Source organism: Parasteatoda tepidariorum, chromosome 10 (assembly GCF_043381705.1).
Source record: "Parasteatoda tepidariorum isolate YZ-2023 chromosome 10, CAS_Ptep_4.0, whole genome shotgun sequence".
NCBI lineage: Eukaryota > Metazoa > Arthropoda > Arachnida > Araneae > Theridiidae > Parasteatoda > Parasteatoda tepidariorum.
In genome coordinates, this window is record NC_092213.1 from 997,860 (window position 1) to 1,012,708 (window position 14,849).

The 14,849-nt window shown below is 32.4% G+C and overlaps 1 protein-coding gene across 3 annotated transcripts; it reads left to right on the forward strand.

Moving 5' to 3' along the window:
* The first annotated feature begins 487 nt into the window (after positions 1–487).
* LOC107439054 (uncharacterized) lies at positions 488–11,714 on the forward strand. Of its 3 annotated transcripts, none has more exons than XM_071187108.1 (3): positions 488–840; positions 8,759–9,092; positions 10,910–11,714. In XM_071187108.1, exons 2-3 carry the CDS (start codon positions 8,793–8,795, stop codon positions 11,063–11,065), a joined length of 456 nt encoding a protein of 151 aa, XP_071043209.1. In that variant the 5' UTR covers positions 488–840; positions 8,759–8,792; the 3' UTR covers positions 11,066–11,714. The 3 variants fall into 3 exon arrangements, with proteins under 3 accessions (XP_071043209.1, XP_042905323.1, XP_015907005.1); XM_043049389.2 differs by lacking the exon at positions 488–840 and adding an exon at positions 3,239–3,345; XM_016051519.3 differs by lacking the exon at positions 488–840 and adding an exon at positions 3,483–3,603.
* Positions 11,715–14,849: the final 3,135 nt, after the last annotated feature.

Below are 14,849 nucleotides of genomic sequence, written 5' to 3' on the forward strand. Positions count from 1 at the left end.
TTATAAAAGAATATGTAGATAAAAAAAGTGTCGATATATGCCTTCATTTTTCTTAATAGTTAAAGTTAAAACTGAACTTTTTAAAATAAAGTATTTATCGTGTCATTTTCACCAACTAGCAAAACATTTTTATAAGTTTAAAATGGTATTTTTTTTAATATAATAACCAAGAAAGTTTTTTTTAACTATGTTTATGAACGGAAATAATGTGTTAATTACGTAAAGTTTGAAGGCTAATAACCAGAAAAAGTATAACTTTTTAATAACCAGAAAAGTATAACTTTTTACAAAGAGAAAGATGCAAAGTTATCACAATATCTTTGTTTGCGATCTCCGAGATGAGTGGACACAGTGACGTCATGAGGAGGGAAATCGTAGCTTCAGCTCTAAGAGCGGAGTGAACTAGCCCTTCTATTCTCTTTAGCCCTGCTCTTCATCAGCATATTAGAGCAAAAAAGTGGATTATTCTGAAGAACTTTTGATGTAATAATCGAATCTTCATGCTCATTAGAGCATGAGTTTGAGCCACTTAATGTCAATTTTATTACCTTATAACTCGGGAATTTTTCAAGCGAATAAAAAAAACTGCACACAATTATAAAGTTCGTTTACTCAGAGATAATTCGGGGTCTCCCTGCCCAAGCGGTATAGCCCGCCAGGCGCTGTGCGAAGCGTGGAAGTGGCGGGTACGAATCCCGCAGTATCCCTGGATGCATTTTTTGTTACGTCCTTCTCTAAATTGTTCTATCTTTCCTTCTACTGGTCAAAGATTTAAAACCTGAACTCAGCAAGCAAGCCTGCAAATGTATGTAATTTCAATGTAGCAGTTATAAACCAAAGGTAAATCTATGCAAATGTTTATAAATTTAGTATTTTTCATTGTTTTATTTAATTATAGTAAAAAAAATGTTCGAATTGTAAGGAATGTAACTTACGTCATTTTGAAGAATGTAATTTTGCATAATAGAATACAAAATTTGATCGAAATCGGACGAATAGTTCATGAGAAATTGAATTTTAAAATTCAATTAATTTTTAAGAAAAAAAATCGATTTTTCAGGTATTATTCGACCAATTTCGCCCAAATTTAGTATTTTGCTATTTAAAATTGCCTTTTTTTAAATGGTGTGAAAATGTTATACCTTACAACTCAAAATATTTTCGACTATTATTATTTGTGTCAGATTTCATAACTCAAAATATCCGCTACAATAATTAATTAGCATATTTGAAGTCACCCCCTCAAACCTTTAAGATTGAGTCCTAGAACGTGAAGATCCGATCATTAGATCAAAAGTTATTCACAGTGGACCGTTTTATATTTTGCACACTGCACGTTTCAAAAGTAACACGTAATAACTCTTGTAACTTATGAACTATTTGTTCTGTTGCGTAGTTCCATTTTTCTGCTGTACAGCTTCTTTTTTCAACTCTTTGTTTCTGTTGCATAGTTTTTGTTTCATAGTTCGATTCAACCTAAACCAATACATAGGAAACAATGCCTCACTTGTTTATGCTATCAGATGCGCAAATAAGTACAAGTTCAAAATTTGTGCATTACACCCTTTTATAACTTATAAACTATTAGTCAGGTTGTCTCGAGATTGGTGTCACTCGATTCCGCGGAGAAAAAAATATAACGGAAACAATACTCAACTTGCCTTTTTGCAAAGTTTCAATTCTTCTTCATCCCCATTTTACTAGAAAAAAAAAGCATAAGGGGGAGTAAAATATGCTTATCTGTGAAAATCTTGGATTTTAATTTTTCCTAAGTCTATTTTTAATGGACTATGAAGTATCCACGTTATCTTAGTATATTTTTATCTCTCAAGTAGAATAGTTTTCACATTTTTGTAAATTACATCCATGATGGTTATGTACATACTACTGTCCTAGTTTAGATCTCACCCATCTTGAAATTTTTGATGCGAAAACAATGGGGTTAGCAGACAAGAGCTGAGTATGAAGGTTGGGTTGTGTAACGTGTCCAGTTTAAATGGGGTTTTCTCTAATATACAAAGTGGTAGAAAAGTTTATGCTTTGTCAAGTGATTTTAAAATTGATTTACAATAATTTTTACTGACATGACTTGTAGATAAAATAAAGACAGTTTAAAAAATTTCCAAGCAGTTGTTGACATTAATATATCGGAATGGGCCCTATAAACGGGTGTGACGTATAGGTGTGGCAGGAAGTCGAATTCGTATTTACAGATGGTGCAACTGGAAAAAACAAGAACATCTCACCCCAACAACAATGAACTTAGAAATCGAAACATGTTTAAAACAATAATAATGCTTCGACCATGCGTTAAAAACTAGCTTTATTTTGCTCAAAATAAGGTTGTCTTAAAGTTTCAATGTTTCCAGAAGGTTTCGGATGTGATCAGGGACCGATCAAAACAAATTCAGGCCCTAGGCCCACCAAATTTTCCGGGCCCCTTACAAGACATTTTCTAAATAATTTAATTTGTCCTAAAAATAAAAAAGAATCTATTGAACTGCATGATTCAAGAGAAACATTCTAAGAAATTTTGAAAGCAGACAATTGAAGATTATTTTTCTAAGAAAAAGTTTATGTTGTATCTATAAATTAAAGCAAAATATAAAACAACACAACAATGATAGATCAAAATAAAAATAGTTAGGGGACCACAAACAACTGAAATCAGCGATTTCTGCTAAAAGTAACTGATTAACTGAATTACTTTTTATTGTAAGCTATCAGGGCTAAAAAAAAATCAGAAATTTTACCCGTCCCCGAGGACGGCCTGTCCAACAATGTACCCGTCCTCCTTTGAAACTAACCCGTAGCTTTTAAATAAATGAGAATATAATTTTCTCTTATTTATTACAAGCATTTATGTAAATTGCACAATGAATTAGTAGTTACTAAGATTACGTTATTCAGTAATAAAAGAATTAACGGGATTTTTAGATTAGAGGGTCATTTTAGAAGTGAGGCGCTATAAGACTCTTGTAAGATAACAAAAATTGAAAATGTATCACGAACATTAACGGGAAAATGGCCGTCCGCGCGGACGTCGGATTCGAGAAATTTGTTGCCCGAGAGAAATTTTTGACAGCCGAGGACGGGCGGACGGGTAGTTTTTCGAGCCCTGTAAGCTATAATTATTTTTTTTATTTAGTACTCAAACCAACACAAAGCTAGCCAACCTTTACCCTCAGGAATTGTGGGCCCATGCCTATTGGGCCTAGGCGATAATCAGGCCCTGGATGGGAAGAGTTGGGGTGAGTCAGCAGTTTTGGTTCTAAATAGAAGAAAAATGCAATCGCTTGGTATCAAATTTTTCCAATCGCCGTCTTTTCTTAAAGGCACGATAATGTAAGCACTATATGTAGTTCAATGTTATATGTATCCCCTGCGGATCTTTAAAAAAATGAAACTTATTAGCCAGCCTTTAACATTTGATCGCAAATGGCGAATAGAAATTCCGCTCCTTTCTACATTATGTTTGCTTCGGTCTCTCGATTGTTTTTCCATTTGTGGAACGGTTATGGTTAATAGGATTAGGGTGAATCCATATAAGTGACGCTGTGAATATTTCATAAAGATGTCACAACTCTCTACTACACCCGTAAAGTAAGTGTTTTTAATATTTCATTTCTATTATTTTTTACACCTTTTCTCATCTGCACTGAGCATTTTCACGCGACGCTTGAAACAAAATTTTCAAAAATAACACACATAAATTTTGAAAGTAAAACAACGTTTGCTGAATATAAAAGGAACCGATATTTTGCAGAATAAAATTTTTTAACAGATCACTGGTTTTTAATGGGTGGCTATGAAATGGTTAATGAACAGGTGGTCAAAAAGACAGCATGGGAAAGTTTACACTCCGATGTAGCTATCAACAGTCACCACTCTAAAATTAAAACTTTTTGTATCTTAATAATTAATAACCACATTATTTTAAGAAATTTATCTACAAATACTGTATTATGTATTTTAGATGATTTAGTGCTTCAATTAGTTCAAACAGAATTTTAAATTACTCGAAATGCAAAGGGTTAAATGGGAATAATGAAAAAAATTAAATATAGTAAATGATACAAAAAATTTACTTTTAAGTTCTATTCCAATTTGAACACTAGCTTAAGTTTGATCAATATAGTTTCCAATTTTTTTTCTTTTTTTTGCTATACATTGAAATTATTTTTCTTCTTTTTTTTTTCTTTCGTTCTTTTAAAAATATTCGGACAGATAAGTTGACATGATACAATTTTTTCTATGGCATTAGCCATAGTTTGAGTTTTAAATTTGCAATACGTTTAAGTTTTAGCTTTCATTTCATTTTTTAAAAAAATCCCCTTTTTTAGTTATAAAATTAGTACTATACTTATTAGCGCAACAATATGTCAAGGTTTCGCTCAAAAATAAATGCTATAATTTGTTTTATTTTTAGTAGAACGCTCTGGAGCCTGTGTGTACACTGCAATGGTGTATAGTTGCCACCGTTTTCGATGTTGAGATAAACTAAATACATTTCTTTTAATCACAGAACTGCAAAAAAATAAAATAATAATTGTGTAAAAGAATTAGTGCAATATAATACTGAAAATGTGCTTTTTTTAATGAAATTTTTTTGCATAAATTGATTCTAATAATGAACATGAAAATATGTGTTGTCAGTAAACAAACAAACAAAAAATTAATGAATAAAAAAATTATAATCGTTAAAAAGTGAATGAAAAATGTGACTACATGCAGTGCAAAAATTTTTAGTACACCTCAACACCAAAAAATGGTAGTAACTCTGGAACAATATTTTTCACAGTGTAGCGAATACTTAATGTGTTGACGCTACGCGGATTTATTTATTATTTTTTTTTGTTTCCAATTTTAAACTACTTCAATTTTGGGGTTACATTTTTAAGTAAGAATCGTTTGGGAGTTTAACAATTCCCATCCACATATCGATTTTTCTTCTTTTGTATTTTTTATTTTTTAAGCTTAAGTTATGTAAAATGGTTTCTAAGTTATTTTCTTAAATGTGCCAGTCCTGGTTAAAGAAGTGAACTAAAAGTCCCCTTTTTCTTGTCGGATTGACAGTGAGGATTTTTCGTGCTTTCTTTCCACGTGAGATTGTTTGACGTAAATTTTCAGCGAGGGCGAGTTTGTATAAACATTTGCTGGAAGAGTTCTAAAGTTTTTCCAGTCCTTTTAATGAATCGCTTTCATGTTATACGAATGTGTTATCTTGCAATGTAAATTTTATATTTTATTTTATAACCGTCGTTGAACAGCCGAACCAATTTTAGATTTACGACTATTAATGTTTAACTCCATAGCCTTGCAATTTTGAACCCAATCCAGAAGACAAGGGAACTCCTGGATCAAGTATTGGAATAAATTTGCTTTCATGGAGGAATTTTTGATGGAACTAACTCCCATTTGCGTTACATGGAGTGGAAAACCACGAAAACCTCCCACGGTTAGCCCGACGGCAAGAGCACTCTGATTCGTCTACCATTGAGGGTATTTTATGTCAGCATTGTGCTCAGTGCGAGCCAGGTGCAGAATTTGTATCGAGCAGTGCCATCACTGGGATTCAAACTCGGTTCACTTCATTGGAAGGCTATACACTGATCCATGGAAATTTTGACCACTTTTCGACTAGCTCGAGAACTCAGACATCCATGCCTGATGGCACTTCAGCAGAATTTATCCCCCTCCATTAAAATTCTGTCTACACTGGTTATCATAAATTAAGGAAAAATCACAAAAATAGCGATAACTCTTTCAAAAGTAAGCCAAACCGTGCAAAATTTGCATATGTTGTCCACTAAGAGTAGCTGAGTAAAATTGCAATATGCAAATTAGTGGCGCTGCACTCGGCTTACGTCATCTGCCTGGAGCATAAAAGTCCAAGTTTGAGAGAAAGCACACAAATTTTACTGTGATTGCGACATTGAAAATCTGAGATAGCCAATTCGTAATAATGACCTCTAGGCATCATTTGCCTGAAGAACTACGATGGAGAGCCATCGGGAGACTAGAGGCAGGGCAGAGTCAATCAGAAGTGGCCAGATGGCTAAATGTGAGTCCATCTGTGGTTCATAGACTTTGGAGGCAATTTCAAACCACAGATTCGGCATCTAGGAGGTTCAGTCAAGGACGGCCAACTGTTACGACCAGTGCCGATGACCGATATTTGACATTAAGTGCACGCAGGAATAGAACCGCTACTCCGACACATCTTAGATCCTCTCTTGCTGCAGCCACCGGAAGGTTGGTGTCAACGTCAACTGTGCGCAGAAGGCTCCACGAAGGTGGTCTGTATGCGAGACGACCAGCCATTTGCGTGCCGCTCACATCACGCCATAGGAGAGACCGTTTGCAGTGGGCCCGACAACATGTCCACTGGACGTCAGATCAATGGAGGCCTGTTCTCTTTACGGATGAGTCCAGGTTTAGTCTAGAAAGTGACAGTAGACGTTATTTGATATGGAGAGAACCTGGGACCCGTTATCATCCATCAAACATCCGTGAAAGAGATGCATACGGAAGAGGCAGTGTCTGTGTTTGGGGAGGCATATCCTTAGGAGGGCGCACATACCTCCATGTCTTTCCAAGGGGAACCGTGAATGCTCAGGTTTATCGAGACAACATCCTTGATGCTTATGTGCGCCCATATGCCGGGGCAATTGGTGATTGCTTCCTGTTACAGGACGATAATGCAAGACCACACAGAGCTCGCATTGTTGATGATTATCTTCAACAGGAAACAATTACTCGCATGGAGTGGCCAGCTCGATCCCCGGACTTGAATCCTATCGAGCACGTTTGGGATGCTCTAGGGAGGCGTGTATCTGCCATCAATCCGCCCCCTCAGACCCTTGCCACGCTTGCAACTGCTTTACAAGAGCAATGGCTCTCACTTCCTATTGAACTGATAGACCGCATAATTGAAAGCATCACACATCGCTGTTTGTGCTGTATTGCTTCTAGAGGCAATCATATTCCATATTAAAGGTACTTTTTCTATTGCAAACCGATACTTCCAATTTGTTTATTTTATACATGTGCTAATTTCTATACTACTATTAATGTCTGATAATTTCTTTTTATGTTGTTTAATACCTTACTATGTGTTGTATATTGTGGGTAAGTTTCATAAAATTCCATGTGTAATTTCTTGAGTTATCGCGATTTTTGTGAATTTTCCTTAATTTATGATAACCAGTGTATTTCCAAGTTTCTAAAGTTCATTATATCTCGACTGGAGCTAGTTGAATGGTCAACATTTATTGACTCTACAATCAGAATTTAACACCTTAATATTACTGCCACTCATTATGTCTCTAATGGAGTCGAATTCAAGCCCTTATTATAGCTAAGAAAATTAAATTTTGTTCACTTTCCGACTAAAATGCTCAAATTTTAACTTCGTTCAAGTTTTAATCCTTCTCCACTTAAGTGCAGAGTCTCACCATTAAATTACCAAAATGAATTTATCGTAAATCTAAATTTTGAGCATTTTCCAAAATCTTGTGCTCTAATTTCAATTAAAAGTTCACCGTCAAATAAGAGTTTACAAAATGGTGCAATAAGTATCTCCATTGAACTCTTTTCCAACAGAAACAGACAAAATAAAAAGAAGTTAACAATATAATAATAAAATTCAAATTATGAAAACTGCGATTTTTAAAAGATACCTTCAAACTATATTCGTACCCTTTTATGATTCATACTCTTAAGATTCCATTTAAAATGAATACCCAAGTGTTGAACTGTTCTTACGGATTATGGGTCACCATGCTGAACTAACCGTGGTTTTCTTCTCCACATAATGCAAATATATAGGTTAATTTTTGTTAAAAAGTCCTCTGCAAATACAGGCTATTTTCTGGATAGGGTTTAAATTACAAGGCATAAGGAGTGACCATATAGATAATTTACCATGTATGAGAAAACCTATAATGAGCTATATAAGAGCGCGAAACACACTAAAGATATTTTTTTTCAGTTTTGATAATCTTACCTTCTTATGAGGTGACCCTGGTTCGAATCTCAGCGTTGCCTGGTCGATACTAATTCTAATCCAGGATCACACTGACCACAGTGCTGACATAAAATATCCTAAGTGATAGACGGATTATGGGTTAGAATACCCTTGCTGTCAGGCTAACCATGGGGAGTTTACGTAGTTTTCCTCTACATGTAACCAAAAGTTCTTCAAAAAGGCTATTTTGTCACGATACTTGATCCGGGAGCTTTGTTATCTTCTGGATCCGGTTCAAAATTATAAGAATACAGGGTTGAACATGATAGTGCTAAAATCAGAATCGGGTCAGCTGTTTAACGCCAGTTACATAATAACATAAAAGCTTTGATACTAGAGCTGGATGACTTCTGAATTTGAATGCCACACTATATTGATATTTCGCGATATTTTTTTCCATTTAACATTGTTTTTCACTGGCCTCGATATGTTCTTAACTCAAACGAAATGTATCAATTATCACGATAATATCGTAATATCGTGACATAATATCCTATTCAGTATCTATCGTTGTAGTTAATAATAACGAAATTGTTGTCCTTTCTTATAATTTATAAGGTGCTAAAAACACAAGCTCCCTATCTCTCGTTAACTCCTAAATTTTTTTTCACAGTTCTTTTCGGATCGTTTTGCGACCCGTGCTTAATTCGCTCGCTTAGCAGTTATTAAAATATGATCGTCTACACTTTTTGCAAATAAAATAAGCGTCTTGGTTCTGAACTCTTTTAGGATTCATGCTTCAAATCTGAGGATTCCAGTTAAAATGGACACCATGAGTGATAGAAGCACAGAAGAGGTCATTACTTGTTATCTTGAGGATGATGATACATGGAGGAGACGATTCCCGAGAGCTGAGCTGTGCGTTGCTGGATCGGCTTTCGGCGGCTTCTTTATAATTTCTGGTATCATCATCATCACCCTTCATTACACCCTGGAATCCAGGGAAGGGTTCCACTCCTTACTGGAGCACATGAAGATCGCCTCTCATTTTCTAGGATTCTCATTCCTCATTGTGGCAGCTGTCCTCTTTCTGGGTGGACTCTTTGCCTATGCTGTTTGGAAGGTCAGATTTCAAATTTTTTTTTTTAAAAAACTTTATCACAGTGAAAAGGATCTTAAGGGTCTCATATAAAATGTAAAATGGGTTCCCACCTCCGGAAAAGCCACTCTATGAGCTGGAAAACACTTTTAAAATGCACGTGTTCAATTAAATTATCTTTCTTCAATATTCAATGATCAGCAAAGCGATCTATCAGATGCCGTTTGCAAGGTGTTGATGTCAAAGCGATGAAGCACAACAACGTTCCATTTGATGCTCAACTTTAATTCCATCGATGATCTATGGAAAGGATCACGAAATCAACAAGTCAGACCTAGAAACCCGCTGTTTTCCAACACTTGGATAGCTTACCACAAATAATGCAAACGTCCACTTTAAGGGGGATGCCCCTTTTAGGAGTGACGATTTTACGCTGTAGCTTACTGCTCCAATATCTTGTTTGCGCATGCTCGATATTTTTTCATCTTTCTGTGCCACTATGATTTATGACCCTTGTACATATCTTTTAAGTTTAAGTGATCTCAACAATAAAAACCGAACTTCACACTTAAAGTTGATGTGGCAATAGGTAATTTTTTTTAAGCGTGCAATTATGGTAACAATTATTAGTTTACTAAAAAAAATTCAAAAGATTGTGATGGAGAATGAATGGTTGACTCCAACTTGTTAGAAGTAATTTTAACTTTTCGCTTTTTCTGTCAAATTCCTTTTAATATGTTTATAAATTGTTTTTTTTTTTTATAAATGGTTAAACACTTTTTTAAAATATTCACCATTCATTACTTGAAGGAAACAAAATTACACATACTTAGCATAGAATTGTCTCAAATTGACTAGTAAGAACTAGAGACATTACAATGATTTTCGAATTGTTCGAGCGACTATTTTGGAGCAAAAAGATGCTTAAGTGTATATTGCTGTCATCTACTGGAAATTCAGAAAAGTTTTAAATACATATCCGGAAACTGTACCAAGACACAGTTTTATGCAAAAAACGTTTTGAAAAAGTGTGGGTAATTAGTATAGATCAGGGATGGGCAAACTACGGCCCGCGGGCCAACTGTGGCCCGCCTGAAGGTTTTTCCCGGTCCGCGGATAGAATTTTAACTTGCCGATCAGTGACGAATATAAACAATAAATATCCATTTTCTTGTCTACTTCGTATAAAGCTATTTTTGTTCTTACTTTTTTAACAAAGTATTGATGCATGATCTTTTTACTTTCTCTATTTTTGTTCTACAAAACAAAAATTGATGGAAATAGGCAGCTTCAATTTGTAAAATGTTGAAAGCAAACGTTCTTTATAGAATAGCCGTAGATTGGCGCCATCTGAAGCAGTTGTTTCTAAACATGCCAAAGTTAGAGTTTTACAAATCATTACTAGTTACAAATCATTACTAGATAAATCAGCTAGTTTCCCAAATTTAATATTTCATGCCCAGAAAATCATTGCTATGTTTACTTCATCTTATAAGTGTGAGCAAGTGTTTTCAACTATAAACTTTTGAAAAAATCATTTCAGAAGTAGGCTAACAGACAAACATTTAACCTTGAGCATTAAAATAAATACATCTCACTTGGAACCTCAATATAAAGAACTTTTAAAAGTGAAATCGCAATTTCATTCATCTCATTAAATATTTAAATTAAAACTTGCATATCGTTTTTCTACTTTAGAAGTTTTTACTTGGCCCACCAAACTTTTCCTCCTCGTTTTTTCGCCCTCGACCAAAAAAGTTTGCCCACCCCTGGTATAGATTGTCATAAGTAGATTACAAAATAGGGTTTAATTATTGATATGAGGTGTCATTTTGTTGTAGGTGATGGAAGTAGTAGAAATGGCTAACAGATACAGAGAGCACAGGGAACTGTGTGCGTATGAAGACCTGCGGCAAAGTTTCAGGTCGCAACAGAGTATGAGAATTGATAAGTGCCTAGTGGACATTGGTAAACAACTTCCCCAACAACAGAAATAAACTCTAATCCTAACCCCTGCGAGATGTAGATTTCTTTTTTATTAAAAGTTCCCTGTAGTTCGCTACTGGATTTATAGAGAACTTTTCTTAATGTTGCACACAATTAATCAACAACCTAAATAAGCTCACAACGCAATTTAAATGTGTCATTTATTAGTAAAGTAAGATGAATTATTAGGTTTTTATTGTTATTGTAATAAGTTAAACTAATCTGCCATATTAGATTAACTTATTTTAGAACACATTATCTTGAGCACATATGTCTAAATCTAAAATGTATTTAAAATATAATCCAATTTGCATACCTTAATCTAGTCTAAATAAGCTCAAATCTTAATTTGATTTTTTTTTAACTAAGTAGATCTTAATTCATAGTACACAGATATAATATCAATACCTAATTTAACTTACTTTATTGAACGCACCTTAAACTACAGCCTAAATGAACTTTAAACATATTTTGGCATAATCAAGAATTATTTAAAGCATTTTTTTAAATAATTTATTTTGGAAGATAATTTTCAACATACATAATTATTATTAATGAATACACTTTTAAAAAAAGATAATAATATGTTGTAGAATTTATTTATTTATTTGTAATGGATACAATTCGTCATATTGAAAATAAAATTAATTAAAGTGTTTACTTTTTTTTTTTTTGCTTTTTAAATCTACCATGTTAAAGTACAGTGTTTAAAAAAAAGTGTAAGCCCTAGATAACTTTTGATCCAATGATCAGTCTTTCTCGTTCCAAAGAATCTTAATAGTTTGAGGAGCAACTTTAAATATACTTACTATTTAAAGCAAGTGATATTTTAAGTTAAAAACTAGACAAAAAAAACTCTACTTTCTCTGAATGAGCACAATTTTAATTCGGCAAACTTGACATCAAAAAAATGGGGGGGGGGTTAGCTTTCAATCTGGAAAATAGGGTACTGACCTTCCAACAGTTTAGGTAAGAAAGCAGTCGAAAGGTGAATAAACCTTTAATGTTAATTTTATTCTTTGCGTACTTCGCTGTATCTGGAGAACTTTTTAAACGAATCGGAGAAAAAAATTTGCACAATACTAAAATTTGCTCATTCAAAGATAATTTTAGTATATAAATAATTTGTAATAATACTTTAATTAACTTATAGTCGAAAAATTTTTCGATCGTTAGGTATACAAATCTTTACATCATTCTGCAGGTTGAAAATTTTAAATGGAAAAATACGAAATTTGACGAAATCAGTGAAATTGTTTTCAAGTCATTCAATTTTATAAAGTCGTATTTTTATTTCTCTATAGTTCATTTAAATTTTGACCATATTTCCCTGACTGCGGATTCCCCCCGATATCTCGGGAGCCAGAAATCCGAATCCGTCGATCGAATGCGGTTTAAACCATTTTTTTTCCCGTAAAAAAAAACACCTGTTTCTTTTAAAATGAAATCTTTTTAAAAGTTAAGTTTTTTATTATTTATGCAAATAGTTTAATTTTAATAGAATCAAATGAAAGAATATTAAGTTTTTTTATAAAAATTTTCCACATTTAAATACAAATGGAAAACTGCATTTATTTAAATAAACATAAATATATAATTTTTAAGATATCATATTTTAGATATAAAAATAAATTGATGTGAATAAAATATTCTAAAAAATGCTTAATTTAAATTAAAGCATCACCAAGTCTATTTTCTAATTACTTTTAAAATTATTTAAGTAATGTAATTATATATACAAGTTAAAGTAAAAATTTAGAGAAACTATTTTTTTATTTTGTTAGACATATTATGCTTGTTAAAATCAAAAGCATAAATGGAAATGAAGTGCTTGTCCAAAGTTTTATACTTTTTTTTATTCGAATTATGGGTTCAAATTTTTTTTTCTATTGTCAGTATAAGCAAATTTGTATCGTATATATTATGATTTCATTCCTCTTTGTAATATTTCCAAAATGAGTTTTTTGCATTAAAATACAATTCTAACAAAAAGTATTTAGAATTCATTTACAATATTTTCATTGTATTTGATGCTGCATTATGTTCATAAGCTAATTGCAGAAATCGTAGTGTTGGACTGAAGAAAAAAAACCAGGTCATTTTTGTGGTACAACATAAAGGACCCAGACTACTTTTAAATAGGGCAAACAAAACAGCAAATTAAAAAAAAATATATAACGATTAAAAAATTGAGAATGGCATAAAAGACAAAAGAAATATATCTTATAGAAGAGAGAAAAAATATTTAAAGAAATAAATAATAATATTTTGTTTCATTTACCCAAAACAGAACCATAAATTTTTTTTCAATTCTGAAATTTGTGAGACAATAGCAGAAACTTCTAATCCTTGTTTAATTTTCACTGAGTAAATATCTGTCTTAGCATTTGTGGTTTAAAAGTAATTTTCTGCGTACACGATTAATTTATATAATATTGAAATTTCAGATGTTTCGTAAAGGACAAAATATTTAACAAGAAAATCAGAAATTTCATGAGAACTACAAACTCTGATATTATTAAACTTCAATCTCCATTATGTTAAAATATATTTGAAAAAGTAGTTTATATTCGATTTATTATTAAACCCTTAGAAGAAAAACTCACTTTTAGTATTTTATATGCAATTTATATAATTATTTTAGGGTATTTTTTTAAAAATTATTATTAATATAAACGACATATTGCCTTACTTGTATTGATAAAAGAATTTAACATATTTAGGAGATTAGAGGGGCAAAAAACTAGGATTCAATATTTTTTTTCTCCAATGTATATGTACGGTGTCAATGTATGGCAAATACCCAGAAAGATAAAAATGCCAACGAACGAAGAACAACAAACATAACAGAAGTGAATATGTCAAGAATTATAGGGTCCCGATGAACCGAAACTTCACCATAGAAGTATATATATTTTTTTATTATCAAAAAACGAAATGAATGGTAATCAAAATTTATGTTCAAGTGTTTCACAATAGAATCCAACAACGAACTAATAAGTGGGCGAAAGGGTTGATGTGAATATTGCCCAGCAACTGAAAAAACGTGCTTCACAACATTTCTCCTTCGATTGTAAAGTGACCACATTTTTATTGAGACAAAGCGGGACAAATGGGATGAAATGAGAATTACAATTTAGTCAAACTTTCAACGCGCACAATATATATATATATATATATATATATAAAAATACGAATAAATATTTGCAAAAATATTTTCAACATCAACTGGAAGTAAGTCAGAAGCTGTTTGAATAGTACCGCAAACCGGGGCGAGTCTACCCAGTTTTTCATTTTGTCAACTTTCAAGTGGTCAAACTTTTGTAAATACATATTAAAGAAAAAAGGCTTTTAATAGGTGTTTCGGAATAGCTATTTATCCCTCTTTAAAGCTGTGAAATCGATTTCAGAAAATATTAACAGTTACTGTATATTTTTATAGAACTGCTGACAAATCTCTCGTATGGGGCGAGTCTACCCATTCTACATATTAGCTTCTATATGATCAATGTAATCAAATTTTACTATTAAATTGTTATTTTAGTTACTATATAGGATATTTATGAAGTAAAATTCATAACTTTATTATATATTCCATTTTTTTATTCATAAAATAACACAAATTGAGTATTTGATCGATTATCACATTTTGATCACAGTTTTGTTTTTATAATCATTAACATTATAAAATAACATTTTTTTCTGATTATTGTTGATAAAAATAAATTAAAATTAATATAAATTTACAATTAAATAATTAATAAATAATAATAATTAAAGATTATTAACAAAATC

What these genes read in the sequence shown, in the direction of transcription:
- LOC107439054 (XM_043049389.2), top strand. Translation starts at nt 3,287, where the DNA reads ATGCAATCGCTTGGTATCAAATTTTTCCAATCGCCGTCTTTTCTTAAA. An exon ending in TTTCTTAAAGGCACGATAAT is followed by an intron (nt 3,346 to 8,758) that starts GTAAGCACTATA and finishes GAACTCTTTTAG; the next exon opens with GATTCATGCTTCAAATCTGA. An exon ending in TTGCCTATGCTGTTTGGAAG is followed by an intron (nt 9,093 to 10,909) that starts GTCAGATTTCAA and finishes ATTTTGTTGTAG; the next exon opens with GTGATGGAAGTAGTAGAAAT.